At 39.0% G+C, this 18,368-nt stretch overlaps 1 protein-coding gene across 2 annotated transcripts in view; it reads right to left on the bottom strand.

Annotated features, from left to right (window-relative positions):
* The window catches only part of PHIP (pleckstrin homology domain interacting protein), a 341,807-nt gene that overhangs the window by 26,059 nt on the left and 297,380 nt on the right, over positions 1-18,368 (bottom strand). For both annotated transcript variants that reach the window (XM_024194657.3, XM_024194658.3), the window contains exons 25-31: positions 15,094-15,201; positions 14,377-14,501; positions 14,050-14,132; positions 9,495-9,606; positions 9,198-9,259; positions 7,261-7,416; positions 4,648-4,768 (exon numbers count right to left, since the gene is read on the bottom strand). In XM_024194657.3, coding sequence (XP_024050425.2) covers positions 4,648-4,768; positions 7,261-7,416; positions 9,198-9,259; positions 9,495-9,606; positions 14,050-14,132; positions 14,377-14,501; positions 15,094-15,201 — 767 coding nt within the window. The remainder of the gene's footprint in view (positions 1-4,647; positions 4,769-7,260; positions 7,417-9,197; positions 9,260-9,494; positions 9,607-14,049; positions 14,133-14,376; positions 14,502-15,093; positions 15,202-18,368) is intronic.

Here is an 18,368-nt window from a genome sequence, read left to right as displayed (position 1 = left end):
TTGGTCAGGCATGACTTGCCCTTGGTGAATCCATGTTGACTGTTCCTGATCACCTTCCTCTCCTCCAAGTGTTTCAAAATGCATGTCTTGAGGACCTGCTCCACGATTTTTCCAGGGACTGAGGTGAGGCTGACCGATCTGTAGTTCTCCGGATTCCCCTTCTTCCCTTTTCTAAGTTGCCTCTGAGAAGCCAGCCATCAAGGTATGGGAAGACTGTAAATCCTTCTTTTCTAATCCCAGCAGCCACAATTTAGAAAACTGTTGTAAACACCATCAGTGCTGTGGTCAGACTAACGGGGAGGACTCTGAATTGGTAATGGTCATGATCAAAGAGGAACCCAAGGAAACTCCTGTGAGCTGGATGAATATCTATATGAAAATATGCATCTTTCATATCAAGAGCCGTGAATCATTTGCCCTCCTCTAACGAGAGAATTATCTATGCCAAGGAGATCATGCGCAATTTTAGTTTTTGGATAAACTTAACTGACACAGACTGAGAACTGGCCTCCATTATTCTTGGGACTCAGGAAGTAAGGGGAATACAATCCTTTCTCGTGGTGTTGAGGTGGAACTTTTTCTATGGCTCCCCTGCGGTGCAGGGAGTTCACTTCCTGTTGTAAAATCTCATTGTAAGAGTGATCCCTGAAGAGGAACTGGGTAAGGGATGTCAGAAACTGGAACAGTCACCATGAATAAGATCTAAAACAATTTGTTTGTAGTTTGGGATGTCCAGTTTTTGACAAATTGAGTAAGGTGGCCTCCAAACATCTAATAGGGGACAGGAGAGGCATCAATAAAGGGACACAGGTCTCAACATTCCCATCAAAAGAAACTTTACCTGGGAGTTAGAGCATGAAACAGCAGTGGATGTTGCAAAGGCTGGATTCTTAGATCTATACATCATCTGTCTCTTGCATGGTGACTCCTAAGAAGTTCATGATAAACGGGCTGAAGAGTTGGTCTTGACCTATATACCTGTCTATGATGCTTCCTCTTGGGAACACGGGTATAAATGCCCAGCAAGTGAAGCATTGTTTCTGAATCTTTGAGCGAGTGGAGAAACTCGTGGAGAAAGCTGTTCTGAGGACATGTGTTGTGAAGATGTGGACTAACCGCCCGGTAGCTGTTTGACAGATGTCTTGCCAGGACACATCTGCTAGTGAGGCCAATATGGTGGCCCGTGCTCGTGTAGACTCTAGCAGGTGAGAGTACACCAGATTGTTTGTAGCATTCTTGGATGCAACCCAATACCCATTTGGAGACTGGTTAGGAAGAGAAAGCTTGACCCTTGGACCGTTCGGCAATGGGCATGAAGAACTTTGGCAATGTGTGAAAGGGTCGAGTCCTGTGAAGGTAGAAAGTCATTGAGGGAGTGTAGGACCCTGTCAGTGTGGGAAGTGTGTGGTTTGGGTAGAAAACAGGTAGATGGATGCACTGGTTCAGCTGGAATTCCTACATGATCTTTGAGAAAATTTAGCATGGAGTCGATGGGACACTTTGTGATTGTGGAATGTGGTGTGTGGGGGGGATTTGCCATCATAGCTGCCAGCTCACTGACCCACCTGGCTGAAGTTATGGCTACCAGGAATGCCACTTTCATCAAGAGGTGGGAGAGGGAGAATGTTGCCAACAGTTCAAAGGATGGTTTTGTGGGAGCGGAAAGGATGAGATTAAGGTCCTATATGGGTGTGGGCTTCAGTACTGGTGGGAAGTATTGAGTAAACCCTTCATGAAGTGGACAGAGATGGGGTGCGTAAAGGCCGAGGTGCTGTCAACAGGGGGAAGAAAGGTACTGATTGCTGCTAGGGGCACCTGTACAGAAGCGAGGGCTATGTCGGACATTTTGAGGGTGAGAAGATAGTTCAGGACAACTGGTATAGATACTGATTCGCTCGGAAGCATGCCCTGGTGGATTCTCTCCTGCTCGGAGTAAGGATTCGTCGCACCAGGGTGGAGCATGCCTGGTCTACCCTTGACACCCATCCAAATACCAGGCCATGAGGTGAAGAGGGCTTGGACTGGGATGCCAGAGTCTCCCCCAATCTTGTGTGAAATAGATCTGGGAGTGTGCGAAGGCAGATTGGTGTGCGGGTGGAGAGTCAAAGGAGGTCTATGAACCAGATCCGACGAGGCTACAAGTAGTGCTGCGGCTCTGTGTCTGCAAATCTTGCATAGCTCTTGCGGAAGAAAGGGAATGGGAGGGAAGGCAAAGCGAAGGTTTCTGGTCTGGGGAGGAGGAGAGCGTCACCCTACTGGTCCTCCCCTATCGCTCCTCTGGAACAATGGAGGGGAAGTTTGCTGTTCTCGGAAGTGGCAAAGTGGTCCCATTGCGGGGTGCCCCAGAGCTCGAAAAAATACTGTAGTGTAGCGTCGTGTAGCTCTCACTCGTGATTGATGTACAGTGTCTAGCTGAGTGCGTCGGCCTGGGAGTTCTAGATACCTGGGAAGTACATGGCTTGAAGCATTCTGTGGTGTTTAATGCACCAGTTCCAGAGGCATACAGACTCAGAGCTGAGGGAGAGAGACTTGGCGCCACTCTGCTTGTTGACGTACATGACTGCTGTGATGTTGTTGGAAAGGAGTTGAACGTGGAGGGATTGGACAAGTGAGAGAAAGGCCTGACATACAAAACGGACCGCCCAGAGCTCTAGCATGTTTATGTTAATTCTGGCCTCCCTTGGCATCCAGAGACCCTGGGTGTGGTGGTCCAGGTGGGCTCCCCAACCTGCAAGGGAGGCATCTGTCATGATGGTGACCTGTGGTATGGGAGGGGCGAAGGGGATGCCGATTAAGACCTTGGAAGGATCAGTCCACCATGTGAGGGAAGATAGCATGGTCTGGGGAAGGACAACTCTGGTCTGCATATGGTCCATGGTTGGTCTGTAGATGTCAGTGTTGCGAAGCAGTCTGCCATGAGGAAAGCCCTGGCTGCAATGGAGTTGAAACGCATGCTGATCAAGTGCATTCTCTGTGTAGGTGTCAGCACCACCTTGTCCTTGTTGATGCATATACCTAGAGATGTCAACAGCGGGCGAAGGGCAAGGATCACAGAGGTGACTTCCCACTGTGAGAGTCCCACGATGACCCAGTCATTGAGATAGGGGTACACTGTGTATCCGAGGTGGTGCATTTCGGCAACCCACCCCAGAGGCAGGGGAGAGGAACAAAATTGATCCTCTCAACCACTAAACTAATCTAATCTAACTAACAAACTCAACTGAACTAAACTAGCAATTAGGAAAAATTCTTTTAGCTGAGGCACACTTGAGGCAGACACGCTCAGGGTCTGTCTCAGACCAAGACAGTTGAGAAGGAACTGAGGGTGGTTCTCTTGCACAGACCTATATAGCCTTGATGTGGTGCATCAGGAGGTACGGGACCCTTGTGCAGGCCAAATGGACACTGCTATTGAAGGTCTCTGATCAAAAGCACATGGGGTGTACATGCATCTGAAGTGGAGCATCTATAGGGACATTACTTGAAGAAGAACCAAATCTTCAGTTTGCATAAAATTCCTTGGGCAGATAAATATTGTCTTATGATTAATATTATTTTTTAAAATTAGACATACATCTTGGAACATATTATCTTAGAACAGAACAGTAGATGTGTATTTGGCAATTTTAATAAAGAATTTCTAAGTTTGCAATAGCATTTCAGTAAGATTTCCAGTAAAAATACCCAGAGAAAGAAAGAGAGAAATGGGCTAGGGGTGGAAGTAAGAGAGAAAAAAAGTAAATATCTAATGTTGTTCAAAAGCCTCTGATGTCCGTTTTCTCTGACAATGAAAAAACAGTTTTCTATTAGAATGGCATCCTAGTAATGTAGGAATACGCAAGGCGCACTACATATTAATGTTCAGATTCAGCCCAAGTAGCAAAACAACATACCATATGCACAGGGGGAGGGGATAAATTCTCAAAGCAAATATCTTCTGTAATTCAAGAGGAGCAGTCTTCCACGAAGTATTTTAATAGAACAATACTTTATCTCAGATAATTAAATACTAAATATTAAAGACAATTTGCTGAACAAAGCCATCATTTAGGAAAAGAGATGAAAACTGTGCTAACAAGTTAAAACAAAATTCAAACAATTGTCTGCAAAATCAATGAAATGGTGTCCTAATTCAATAAGACTTTTATAAAGGGATTAAATTGCCAAGCCAACAGTTTCTTTTTAAAGTATGTGTTATGTGCAGACTCTTACTATAAACTGCCAATAAATACATTAAAATGGCGTAAGGTATATTCTGCCTATTTTTTTATCATTTTAAACCGTAAACTGAATATTTTCAGTCAGTTTGTTTAATTTTAAAAGCATAAATGCAATTACTTTGATTTGAAAATCAATTTATAGACATATGCCCTGATCCTGCAGTTGGATCCACACACATGGAGCCAACTGCAGGACTAGGCACTTGAACAATATGCATATTCTTAAATTCACATCAAGAAAAATAGCTGGTCAATCCCTACTTTAACACTTTAAAAAAGAAAACCTAGATGAAGGATAGATGCATGGTGAGACAGATGGACACAGTCAATCTATTTCAATCTCTTTGTTAGATATTATCCTATAAAAAGACAAGCAAAAAGATCTGTTGGCACTACTTTATAGAAGTAACAGAGACTTGGATCTAACCTGTAAAATCTGCTTTCCAGTCTTTGTTTAATGGTACTGAGATCTGTGGGATATGCCACAACAGTGCAATACATTGGATAAGCTTGGAGATCCACAGGTGCCACAAATGCAGAAGCAATATCTAAATACAAATGAAAACTCAATGTGAGATCACATAAAACCAGCCCTTTAATAGTCTGTTTCAGATCTTTTTTATTTTCAACACCCCCTCCCCACCCACTCACACCTTGAAGTTTAGAATACAAATAGTAAGTGACAGAAACAAACAAGAAAAGCCAACATTACATACTTTAAAATATTAGTGAAACTTTATACACACACACGTGTGCTGTAGCACATGCCATAAGCATGATTACTGTAGTGATTAATCAGAGCCATCCCTCTGTGCATGAAGGACTGCACTCTGAGAAGCAGTCCTTATATATGTGTATATATACATATATATGTATATATATGTATATATGTATGTATATATATATATAAAGAGAATTACTTTTTGTTACAGATACAATCTGTAAGTTATATAATTCAAAATATGCAATTCCAAAATATTAACTGGTGCACTTCTGACTCACTCTGCTTTGGAAAAATATCACTTCATTAATCTTGACATTACCACAGTGGTTCTCAACCGGGTGTCTGCGAGCCCTTTCGGGGGGGCTGTGGAGTTCCATGGCTGAAACCAGTCGCCCTCCCTGCCCAGTCTGGAGCGTTGCAGGGCTGAAGCCCGCGGCCGACCCCCAAGCCAGGAGCGACATGTGGCTGAAACCGGCAAACCTCCCCTTTCCTCCCCCCCCCCAAGCCAGGAGCAGTGGGGGACTGAAGCGTTTTTATAGCATGTTGAGGGGGGCCTCGGCAAGAAAAAGGTTGAGAACCCCTGCATTACCACTCCCTCATCTTCAAAGTTCTCAAATTTTAATGTGCAAAGCAATTCTTTAGACTGTTACTATAAAAGCTGTAATCCCTGCCCAGAGGAATTTACAAGGAATTTAGGACAAAGACAAATATGATACAAGCAGAAAAAACAATATGCCAGAGGATAATGGAATTCAAACAAGTGAAGGCTTCATAGACTTTATTTTTCTTTCCCTCCACTTGTACAACTGGACTTATGGTTCTTACAATACCTGATTTTGTAGGGGAAGGAATGAAAAAAATAAGTACAAAAATTTAAACTTTAAAATGTATTTAAAATATATTTTTAAAAACAAGAATTGACAAAAATTAGTTGCTAGATGAGCTGGCCTTCTAAGAAAAAGGTGAAACAGAATGCTCTATTGCAGTTAAAAATCTACTCTTAAGATTGCTACAGTAAATTGAACCTTTATACAAAACAAGCAACAATAGTAGTAGTTAAAAAAACAAAACCTTGAACAGAATATGAAAAGAACCAGCTAAAATAATTTAAATATACCATTACTCTTACTATGGAGGCACAGCAGTGGAAACCTTAATTACAACCTCATACTTTATCCAAAAGCACATAACATACTGCACATATCACTGCTGGTATTTGCTAATTTGCTAACTCCTTTTGTAATTAATGTTTTACATTATTCTGAAAGAGGGAGATTAATGAGTTAGGTGTAGTGTGTTTCCTTATTTTTTGAGGGCAGAAGGTAGTTTCTTGTGAAAATGCAGTGTGTCCCCATCAAAGAAAACATGCTGTATAAACATTCAGATACCACCAAGGTGTCACACTTAACCAATCTTAATCCCTATTAAACCAAATTTTTGTTTATAATAGTTCACACATTTGTTTAAGTACCATATAGACACATGAAAATTAACTACGCACATTTCAAAAGCCATCTTATCACAAGACCAAAGCCATCTTATCACAAGACCAAAGTTATATATATGCATACCTTTGACTATGTTAAGGACAGAATTAGTGATGTGTATGTAGAAAGAATTTATAGTGTTGCACTTTTCAGAAACTGCCAATATATATCGGCATTTGTCCCCACAAGTGGTAAACTCATGGTGAACCATTTGCTAATCAATAAATTACACATCCATTCTCCTCACAACCCAAAGAAAAGAAAAATGATGGCTGCAGTACACAGCAGCTTAGTCAGGAAAAATCCCAAGTACAGGTATTCATTGTAACATTCTCTAGGAAAACAAAACAAATACATACTTTTTGCTATCTGTTCAAAATGAAGTTACAACTTTTCTATTCAACATAGGGGGCCTCCATTTTCAACACTAGCAAGTGATTTTGGGTGCTCAATTTGAGATATCATAAACCGGACTTGATTTTCAAAGGGAAAGTGTTCAGTACTTTCTGAAAATCAAGCTCTTCAAGGTCTTTCAAGTTACATGTTGAAAAATTGAAACACTCAAAATCACTAGTCACCTTTGAAAGTTTGGGTCAGACCATATATTAAAGGCACTATGTAGATATGTCATGTTGTGAACAAAATATTTTCTTTCTTTTTATAAGGTAATAATTCAAGTAGTGATTTTATGACTATTGCAGTTGATCAATGACAGCATTTACTAATTTTGTGGATTGTGGTGTTCTCATAAAAATGCCTATCATCCCTTCCTATGAAAGTTAGCTTCCATACTGAATGTTTCTTAAATTATTCAGTCACAAATGTTTACCTAGAGTCATGAGCTGGTTTATCCCTGCAATAATTCTGTCACATTCCTCATCCCGGGTTCTGGAACCCCATTCTCCATCCAGAGGTTTGTAGATCAATGTTCGGCATTCAACATCAGTTAAAGGAACACTAGTTCCCAGCTCTTCAGGAAACACAGCTGAAATATCCCATAAAAAGACCAGGATGATCACTGAAAAATATTCATCTGTTCATATTTCAAGACAGACATGCGTCTATTAAAAACATAGAGTAATTAATATAGGCAGTATATAGAGTAATATTGTTTTACTGAATAAAAGTGTAAGATGTGTAGTTCTTTGTGCAAAAGACAACAATGCTTTGATACTGTTCCGGGGTCTTACATGCTTCATGTATATTGTTACCAGCTAACAAATGTGTTTCCCAGAATGCAGCTTGCTGGATCCTGCCAGAATTTTGTGGATTTTCTATTTACTGGACTTGCAGACTTACAGTCAGTTTGTGGGAGAATGTATTTTTGCAGTAAACAAGGGTAGTTCTGTAGCATGTGAAATTTTTTAAATATATTGATAATTTAACTATGTTCTGGGAACTGTAGTGGTGCTTTATAGGTTTTCAGGTAGAGTTTATAAATAATGGTTTTAACCTATATAGCTCTTGAGATCTGCCTATTTTGAAAATTGCCTTTCTCCTTCTTCCATTGCTGCGGTAAGTGGAAGTTCTTGAACTGGAGCCCGTGAGACATAGAAGAGAAGCTACCATCAGGGCATTCTCTTGAGGGCATTCGACTTTGGAATTAATACCCTGATTTGATAAAATTAGCCAGAATCTGTTGATTTTCAGGGCACACTGCAGACTTCTGGGCAGGGAAAGTGCAAGAGGGTAAGTTTTTGTAGGTGTAGCAGGAGATTCTTGGGATGTTTGGGTTTGTGGTTGGATGGATATTTTACATTTTGGTATTAGAGATGTTGCTGGTTTTACCTTGTGTGTTACTGTACTTTTAATTATGTCTAAGAGGTAGCAAGAGCCTGGGAGAGGTACTTTATTCTTTAAAACCAAATAATGAGTAAATGAATAAACATATTGAAATAATAAATAATTGTAACAGAATATGTACAGTAGGCTGAACTGAGTCATAGTTCTACATTGAGAAAGAAAAAACAAATAGTTGATAGCAAAGCAAAGTCATCAATAAATATCCCAGAAAACAGAAAAAAAATATTCCAAATTATATTCAGTTTTTAACTAATTTTAAAAAAATCCAGCTCAGAGTGTGGTAGCCCAGTAGGGTGTGGATGGACAGAAGAAATAATGCTAGTGGGCCCACTGGAGAGCATGCACTTCAGCTGCCACAATTCCTACCTTGGATAGCTGGACCAGAGGGGGAATAAGTCCCCTTTGCCAATTTGCCCCCAAACACTTTGTGTGTATAGGATTAGTGAGTGCATTGCAGGGACAACCGGTCTCTCTAGCATGCAATTTCCACTGAACCTAGTGGGGGAGCAGGTTCATCTGTTCCTTCTAGCTTGTATGTGGGCCAGGCGAAATGCCATCTGTTGAATTCTTGAGTGATTTTGTTCTGTTTCCACAGGAAAAATAATAACAAAACATTACTTTCCTGCATGGAGAACAGGGAAATTACAGAATCCTATGAATTTCCAGTGGTCCTACTCATTAGCAAACTCTTAGGCTTTTTTCCATTAATGATATTGACATGATTATGTATCCAGTTACTCCAGTCACAGATCAGGCTCATTTTAATAGATGTATATTTGTAATTTAGTGATTTAAGCATGAATTTATATTGCAATGGTTTTTATGATTCTTATTTAATTGTTTCTTTTTTCTGGCATTTTAGAGAGAAACATACTCGGTATCCTTAATTTTTAAAAAACTATTTGCATAAGATATGCTTTCTATACTTATAAATCAAGATAACACATCTACACACTTACACACCATTATTTGGTATGAGCTCCATATCCCAAGGACTCATCTTCTCAGTGTCACCATTGTCCCAGCTTAAAGAAAAAATTAACCGAGTTTAAATTATAGTAATTAGTACTGCTTAAACAGTTAAAAATATATTACTCTTATATGTAATGTTTATTTTATTACTAATGAACACACTTTATAATAAGTTTTATTACTGCAATTAAAGGAGCCAAATCACCTAAATCAGTGTTCGCTATGCAAGATTAAAAATTTACATTAAAATGATTTATTAAAAGCGTAAGTAAGATCAGATTTGCTAACCAGACATTGTAGCACTGAAATAAACTGTCAGGATATTCAGGCTGTAGAGGTTCCTGGCTTTCAATTGTTCCAAACCACCAGGCATCATCTATTACTGACCTGAAACGATCACCTGGACAATACAAAACAATCTCATTAATAAAAAGTACTTTGTTGTCATAGTCCTATTCTTTTACCAATTTCTACACCACATTTGCCTAATCTTCATGGTAGTCATTCTTTGGAGATCTCTGTGTCAATAAACAAATATAAAGAGTATTTAGACGGATACACCCTTAAAACAACAATAAAGGGCACTCTTTAGAAATAACTTATATTAAGTTGTGTAGGATATCAGAAAAAATATAGGTAATGAGCGTATAAAAATCAGCAATCAGTATAATTTACATGTATATTAGAACATGTTGCAACATTTTTCAAGCTTATAGCAGTGGAAGACAGTTTAATTTTTTAATATCTTTAATTCTAATATATATAAACTCACATATGTTATACCTATTGTTCTCAATAGGATTTCTTACTTTAGAAGGTTCCTATGTTTCCTCCTCTCAAGTACAAACTTCCTCAAAGTCCAGCAAACACTAAATTTTGTATACCAACCTATCTCTAATGCGTCTGTGCATTCCCACTTGTGAGGAGACTAGCGAGCAGTCTACCCAGCTGGAAGGTAGAAGTTCTCAAGAAAATATGGATTGTAGCACAGTTTCCCCAAATTGACTATCAGAGCACAATGCTGATTCTAAAGAGTAGTGCTTGATGAAAGTTTAGACTGAACTTCAAGTGGCTGCTATACTAATCTCCATTATGGGCACCTGCCTAAAACATGCCACAAAAGTTTCACTGGACCTGGTGGAATGGGCTTTAGCCCAGGAAGTACTAACACCCTTGCTAGATTGTAGCAAAACTCAATCAATACATGCCCTAATCCAGAGTGAACAGAAATGGGGCTATGGACAGATCAAAAGGAAGTACTTTGTACTGGTAATGTCTCTGTCCCATACAGAACCTCAGGTAGTTGCAGTGTGTCAACCTGATGGCCACATGGAAACAGGTGTCCTTTAAATTAAGAGCCATGTGTGAAGAACATGGAGTTGATCTGTAATAATTTGTGGTTAATGTATCCTGACTGGTGTGACGTTATTTGATTAAAATATGACTATATAGATTATTGTAGCAACCACTATTATACATTTGAAACAATTTTTGTACAATGTGGCATGTAAAATGTTTATGAAATGATGATGATTTGCTGGTTATGATTATGCTATTTGTATAATCAGTCTTCACAGCTGAGGATGTTAGGAAGATTCCTAAACCTGAGCCATCCTTTGTAGGTGACAAATCTGAGGAATTGTCACAGATTGAAGTGTCACTAGAGGAGGTTTTGGAATTAATTGATAAACTTAACAGTAAAAAGTCACTGGGACCAGATGGCATTCACCCAAGAGTTCTGAAAGACAAGGTCCCTCACCAAAGGCTTTTACGTAAATTAAGTTGTCATGGGATAAGAGGGAAGATCCTTTCATGGATTGAGAACTGGTTAAAATATAGGGAATAAAGCGTAGGAATAAATGGTAAATTTTCAGAATGGAGAGGGGTAACTAGTGGTGTTCCCCAAGGGTCAGTCCTAGGACCAATCCTATTCAACTTATTCATAAATGATCTGGAGAAAGGGGTAAACAGTGAGGTGGCAAAGTTTGCAGATGATACGAAACTGCTCAAGATAGTTAAGACCAAAGCAGACCCTGAAGGACTTCAAAAAGATCTCACAAAACTAAGTGATTGGGCAACAAAATGGCAAATGAAATTTGATGTGGATAAATGTAAAGTAATGCACATTGGAAAAAATAACCCCAACTATACGTACAATATGATGGGGGCTAATTTAGCTACAACTAATCAGGAAAGAAATCTTGGAGTCATCGTGGATAATACTCTAAAGACGTCCATGCAGTGTGCAGTGGCAGTCAAAAAAGCAAACAGGATGTTAGGAATCATTAAAAAAGGGATAGATAATAAGACGGAGAATATCTTATTGCCCTTATATAAATCCATGGTACGCCCACATCTTGAATACTGCACACAGATGTGGTCTCATCTCAAAAAAGATATACTGGCATTAGAAAAGGTTCAGAGGAGGGTAACTAAAATGATTAGGGGTTTGGAACGGGTCCCATATGAGGAGAGACTAAAGATGCTAGGACTTTTCAGCTTGGAAAAGAGGAGACTAAGGGGAGATATGATAGAGGTATATAAAATCATGAATGGTGTGGAGAAAGTGAATAAGGAAAATTATTTACTTGTTCCCATAATATAAGAACTAGGGGCCACCAAATAAATTAATCGGCAGCAGGTTTAAAACAAATATTTATTTATTCACCAGAAGAGAAGTCAAGGTGCAGGGACTTACACTTGATGGGGTGCACTCAGAGAAACTCCAGAAGGGTCAGAGATGTTATGTACCAGTCTCCTTGTAACAGGGTAAGATTACACTCAACATGAACACCCTGTATTCTTAAGATATTATGGTACTTGTTTAGCCTCCTGAGGTCCAGGACAGGTCTGAGACCGTCCACCTGCTTGGGAATGCGAAAGTACCGAAAATAGTACTTTCTCTAAGGCTCCTTTTGTGATGAGGGAATCCTCTTCTTCCGGAAGTATTTTTTTGTGAGGAGGGTCTCTGAAGAGAGGTAGGTGTGTGTGTATCTATCTGACGGGATACTCATCATGGATGGTCCCAGCACCCAGTGACTGGAAATAACCATGCAACAGGCATTGCGGAGGAATAAATAAACAAACACACAAAGATTAAAAACCAAAAGTTATAAAAATGGTACAATTTGGGCTAGCTCAGTCGTTCTCAACTCCGCAGCCCATGGGCCATTTGTGCCCTAATCAGCACACAGCTGCGGTCCATGTAACATCCTCAGGGCCATAACTAGGGTGGGGTAGGAAGGGATCTGCCCTGGGTGCAGAGCTGGCGGGAGGGTGCAAAAATGGGGCAGCGCAGGATCAGGCCCAGCAGCATCAGGAAGCCAGAATACTCAGCGACCCCCACCCTGCAGGATCACGGGTCCAGTGACCCAGGCTGGAGCAGGATCCCTGGAGGCACTAGGACTGCAGTGAAAGGCGAGCTGCATGGCTGAGCTATGTGCAGCTGAGGTAGGAGACCAGTGGGTGCGAGGGTGTGTGTGCAGCTGCTGGGGGGACAGTCCCGGGGGGGGGGGGGGGGGGATGGGGGGCATTCGCGGGCGGGGGGGGGGAGTCGGGGGGGGGGCGGGGGGGGCGGCCCCGGGGGGGGGGGGGCGGGGGGCAGGGGGGACAGTCCCTGGCTGGGGGGGCAACCCACACAGGGCAGGACTCCCCATCTTTGCAGGCAGGCTCCACAGCCCGCCCCTGGGTGCTCAGCCCAGCCATGCTGCTGGTGGCAATACACCATGCCATGCCACCCTTATAGTAAATGAATTAATGTTAACAGTTAATATTTTGCTTTATTTTGCTAATTTAAAATGCTCTTGGCAGACATTTGCCAGTGTTGAAATGAAAGGTACTATATTGATTTGAATCTTATTGCTGTATAATAAATACTAAACTTTTTTTTTTGGGGGGGGGGGGGTAGATGTGGCCCACATAACACACCGAGATATGCATATGCAGCCAAAATAGTAAATACATTGAGAACCACTGGGCTAGCTAAACCCAATGGGGCTAGGTAACAACACATACAACGGAGAGTCCCTTCTGCTCGCTGTGTCACAGATGAAGGAAACTGAAACGGTTGGAGGAAGAGGATGCACTTCCTTTATGTAATCTTGAACATTCAACACTACAAGGAGGTGTGTTCACATCCCCCAAATGACTCTGCTATGAAGAGAGTCCCCCAAGCTTGCTGCCAAGGAGTGCCATCTCACAACTCGGAACAGAAACCCTCAAAGAAGGAAAGATCGGGAATAGCCTTTTTTCATGCTTTAAAAACTAAACCAAACCAAACAGAACAAGTATTAGATTTTGTCTTCCCTATTTTTACTGGAGGAGTCCTTAAAAGACTAGTAGAACTATGACATCACAAGAGACTGAAACCTGAGCAATTGAGGCAGGATGGAATTTTTTTTATATATTCTTAAAAAGTCTGATTTTCTTAAAATACCTATTTAATTCAAACTTCTAACAAAAGTTCTCTTTATGAAAGTCAACATTTCAATTGAGAGAAGAAAGTTCTAGCTTAGTTCTTTAGTCCTACAAGGGTCCTTGAGCAAGTAAGGGAAGACAAGATGTGATATTCCTGATATTTATAAGATAAAAGGAAAACATGTTATCTTCTTTTGCAGGTCACCTTTAAACTCTTATTTTTTTCACATGTAATTGTGTTCAGTGGCAAAGTTTAATTCTGCAGGAGCGGTAAGCACTGCATCTCTCTGAAGATCAGTAGATCTTGCTCTCCGATTCCGGCATAATACTTTATTTTCACCCACTTTGCCACGTTTCCTAATGAAATAAGGCAACATGAATGAAACCAGATGCATTTATTTAACTTTTTACAAAACCCACCACCTACCTATATTCCATCGTCTATGTTTTGCATCATCAAACTGCTGTCGCAAGACTAGGAAATCTATAACATCTGGCATATCATGGTACCTAGTTGCAATCAAAATGGAAAAAGAATGATTAAGGTGAAAAAGCAGCAACAGAATACAGAAAACATTGTTAGATATCAAAATGCATTTAATGCATCTGAATTCAATATAAACATCTTAAATTTATGTCACAGAAAATTTCTGTTTAAAAATAAAACTTCTCTTTAAAATTTAGCAAATTTAAAAGGTTTTAAATATTACAAAAAACAGTTTCCCTATTGGAACAGAAATAATGCTTCCCTTACTTCATGGTGAATGATCCTCCAGTCAGTTTACCAGTATCTGGGTCAAGAAAAGCAAGTTTAAGACAGCAGAGAGTAGGCAATCCCACTTCATATTTAATCCCAACTATTTTCATCAGCTCTTGTTCCTGAAGTAAATAAAACAACATGCTTATTTAAGGTGGTTGAATATAAGAGGACTGTAACAGAAGTATGAAATGAAAAAAGTGAATATACTTCTGTTGAACAACAGATTTCAGTGGTGAACTATGTAAACAAAATTACTAGGTCAAATACAGACCTTTCAAATTTACTCCCTGAAACCAAAAAGTTGCAATTCCCCAATATAACCTCATTATATCGAATTGTTTAGAAACTTAATTGTTCACTGCAACACATTTTTAACAAGGGTTAAAAAAATAAATCAGATTGATACATGAACATCAATCACAGGTCTAGGATTTTTTGTTTCATCCTTCTCAATAATCAATTAAGTTACTACAATCATAACTTTTAAATATTTATTTATTCCTGTTTAAAACTTCTTGGGCAATCATTAATCTTTTTAATTTTTTTAATCTTAATAAATCATTTAAAACACAAAGTTAAAAATATCAGTTTTAAAAAGATTCTGTCAGCAAAACTACGGACACTTTTTGTCAAATAACATGTATATAAAAGTTCTTTTCTATTACTTATTTTAAAGACAACAAAAATGGGAAAAGTTAAGAAATATCATACCCGTAGCTCCATTTTATGCCACGGCTGTTTTTTTGGATTAATGCTATATATTTTATTCTTTTTAGCCATTACAACATATGCTTCATGACCTTGTCGGAAATAGTAAACCTAAGAATGAAACAAAAATTAATTAAGCAACATTTTAAAATGCCAAAACGTTAGCACATTGCTGATACATAGTGTGTTCCCTTCCAAACCAAGATGGTACAGATACATGCAAATAAGGCCTTTAAAGGATCTATAAACTATTATTTTAATTTTAAACAGTGATAAGCTGCACTAGTGAGAGTAGGAACTCCCAGGTTATCAAGATAGATTCATAGATTCTAGGACTGGAAGGGACCTCGAGAGGTCATCGAGTCCAGTCCCCTGCCCGCATGGCAGGACCAAATACTGTCTAGACCATCCCCGATAGACATTTATCTAACCTACTCTTAAATATCTCCAGAGATGGAGATTCCACAACCTCCCTAGGCAATTTATTCCAGTGTTTAACCACCCTGCATAATGCATCACCCAATGGGTATACTGAATATTATAGTGGATCAAGTATGGTTCAATTGTTTGTAGTAGGAATAAATTGTTAGTTTGTATAAAAGAGACTAAATCAAATGTAAAAGGTTCACAAAGTATAGCTATTACTCCATTTTACAGCATATGGAATCTGCTACTTTTTTAGTTAGAGAAACTAATACTAACACACATGCTTGTGTATTAGAAGAAACTGGAGAATTACTTTATGCATAAATAGAAGTTTTATACTAATATTCTGAGAAAATAGATTCCTCCTCTCTTAAAGAAGGCATATGGCGGCCTGGTGGATTGAGTGCTCGTATGGCTTCTCTCAGCATGGCATGACTATATTCTAGCACAATCAGTTGTGAAAATAAGGGAGAACTAAAATAAATATATGACTCTTACCTTATTTTCCCCATGAAATAATTTTAATGGGTGTTTACAAACTTACTAGCAATGTTTACTCTGGAAATTTTAATAATTGCTTTTTAAGGGGCTGGTGTTTGACTAATATAATCTACTTTTACTATCCAGTGTAATAGTATTTGTTTTATGTATTGGTATCTTTATGATGCATTTGGATGCTACAGAAATTTGTTATCCATCATAGTAATCAAATAAACAGCCAGATATACAAAATTATGATAAGTGCAGTAACTACTAAACTGAACACTAAAACAATTTAACACTAACTATCCAAAAACAGATACCGTAATTCAAAATTCAAGCAGACACTTTCTGCTCAATTTATGACACAGGAAAAAGGAAAGTGTGAAAAGGCAAAGGGTGGGATTTTCAAAAGCATCCAAGTGATCTAGAAGCACAAATCCCATTGGAAGTCATTTATTGTACATTATGCACCTGCAAGATCAAAACAACTTCAATGGATTAAAATAAAATTGCACATGCTGTCCACACAATAGTTTAAAACAATTCCACATTGCAGCAAATTTCACTGGCCCTCCCAATCAGCACAACACTACACAGGTGGGTATAAGTGGGTGGATAGAATGTCACAGAAATTAACCATTTACTTACATTGCTAATCATTTTTCTTTAAGTAACACAAATGTCATAGAGCAAATTAAATCATTAGATGTGGGATGGACAAGATCTAAATAATATCTTCCATGTGACTGAATAAATTAATAAACATGAACTATTTAAAAAATATTTAGGTCACTTTATAATAGACAATTTTTTATTAAAAGAATATTTCCTTCCATTGACATCCTGTATAACAAAGTTAAGATCAGAGCAAACTTGTACACCTGAGATTTGAACTCCTTAACACAGACATTTCTGTGGGAGTGCTGAAGTTTTTACTATCAGCTGATGAACATTGCTGGCATAACGATGAAACAAACTCACTAGAAACCGGTTTCAAAGTAGCAGCCGTGTTAGTCTGTATCCGCAAAAAGAACAGGAGTACTTGTGGCACCTTAGAGACTAACAAATTTATGTGAACATAAGCTTTCGTGGGCTATAGCCCACTTCATCGGATGCATAGAATGGAACACACAGAAAAAAGATATTTATACATACAGAGAACATGAAAAGGTGGGAGTAGACATACCAACTATAAGAGGCCAATCAATTGAGAGAGGAAAAAAAAAAAAAACCTTCAAAGTGATAATCATGATTATCACTCCAAAGGTTTTTCTCTCTCTCCTGCTGATGATAGCTCATCTCAATTGATTGGCCTCTTACAGTTGGTATGGCTACTCCCACCTTTTCATGTTCTCTGTTTGTATAAATATCTTCTTTCTGTGTGTTCCATTCTATGCATCCGATGAAGTGGGCTGTAGCCCACGAAAGCTTATGCTCAAATAAATGTGTTAGTCTCTAAGGTGCCACAAGTACTCCTATTCTTTTCACTAGAAACCTTGAATGTACTCAAGGGATATGTAATAAAATTAAAACTGAACTCCTTCAAGCGAATTAGAACAAGGCTTTAACAAACAACTAAAACAGCATACTGTCTATATGTATACCAATTTTAAATAATAATTTTCTTTATGAAATGACGTAAGCCAGCAATCTGTGGCTCTGCAAATTCAGATGAAAGAACAACAGTTTACATCAAAAACATTTTACTATCCATTCCCATGTAACACATGGAAAGTTAGGTATGGAACTAAACTAAAAAACAACAACAAACACACATAACCACAGTGAAGCCTTTGCCTGTTGAGCTGATACGTTAGCAAAAACCTATAGGCAATTAATGCCATATTACAGAAGATTTAATGTAATTTATGTCACAGAATGAAATATCCTGTAACTAACCTTGCAGAATATTATATTATATATATTAAAGACATGGCCCTTAAATCCCCGTTTTCTGTCTGTGATCTTTGAGGTTACAGAATCAGGTGGGAATCATGAGATTTTGCCAGAAATTATGGTGATCTAATTCAGGGGTAGGCAACCTATGGCACGCGTGCCGAAGGCGGCACGCGAGCTGATTTTTAGTGGCACTGCCTGGGTCCTGGCCACCGGTCTGGGGGGCTCTGCATTTTAATTTAAGTTTAAATGAAGCTTCTTAAACATTTTAAAAACTTTATTTACTTTACATACAATAGTTTAGTTATATATTATAGACTTATAGAAAGAGACCTTCTAAAAACGTTAAAATGTATTACTGGCACGCGAAACCTTAAGTCAGAGTGAATAAATGAAGACTCGGCACACCCCTTCTGAAAGGTTGCCGACCTCTGATCTAATTGGTAGGAAGAGCAGCAGACGCTACTAAATGC

The sequence above is a fragment of the Terrapene carolina genome, unplaced genomic scaffold (assembly GCF_002925995.2).
Source record: "Terrapene carolina triunguis isolate 2854851 unplaced genomic scaffold, T_m_triunguis-2.0 Scaffold42, whole genome shotgun sequence".
NCBI lineage: Eukaryota > Metazoa > Chordata > Testudines > Emydidae > Terrapene > Terrapene triunguis.
The sequence above is the reverse complement of the archived record's forward strand: the minus strand, read 5'-3'. Positions and strand labels throughout refer to the sequence as shown.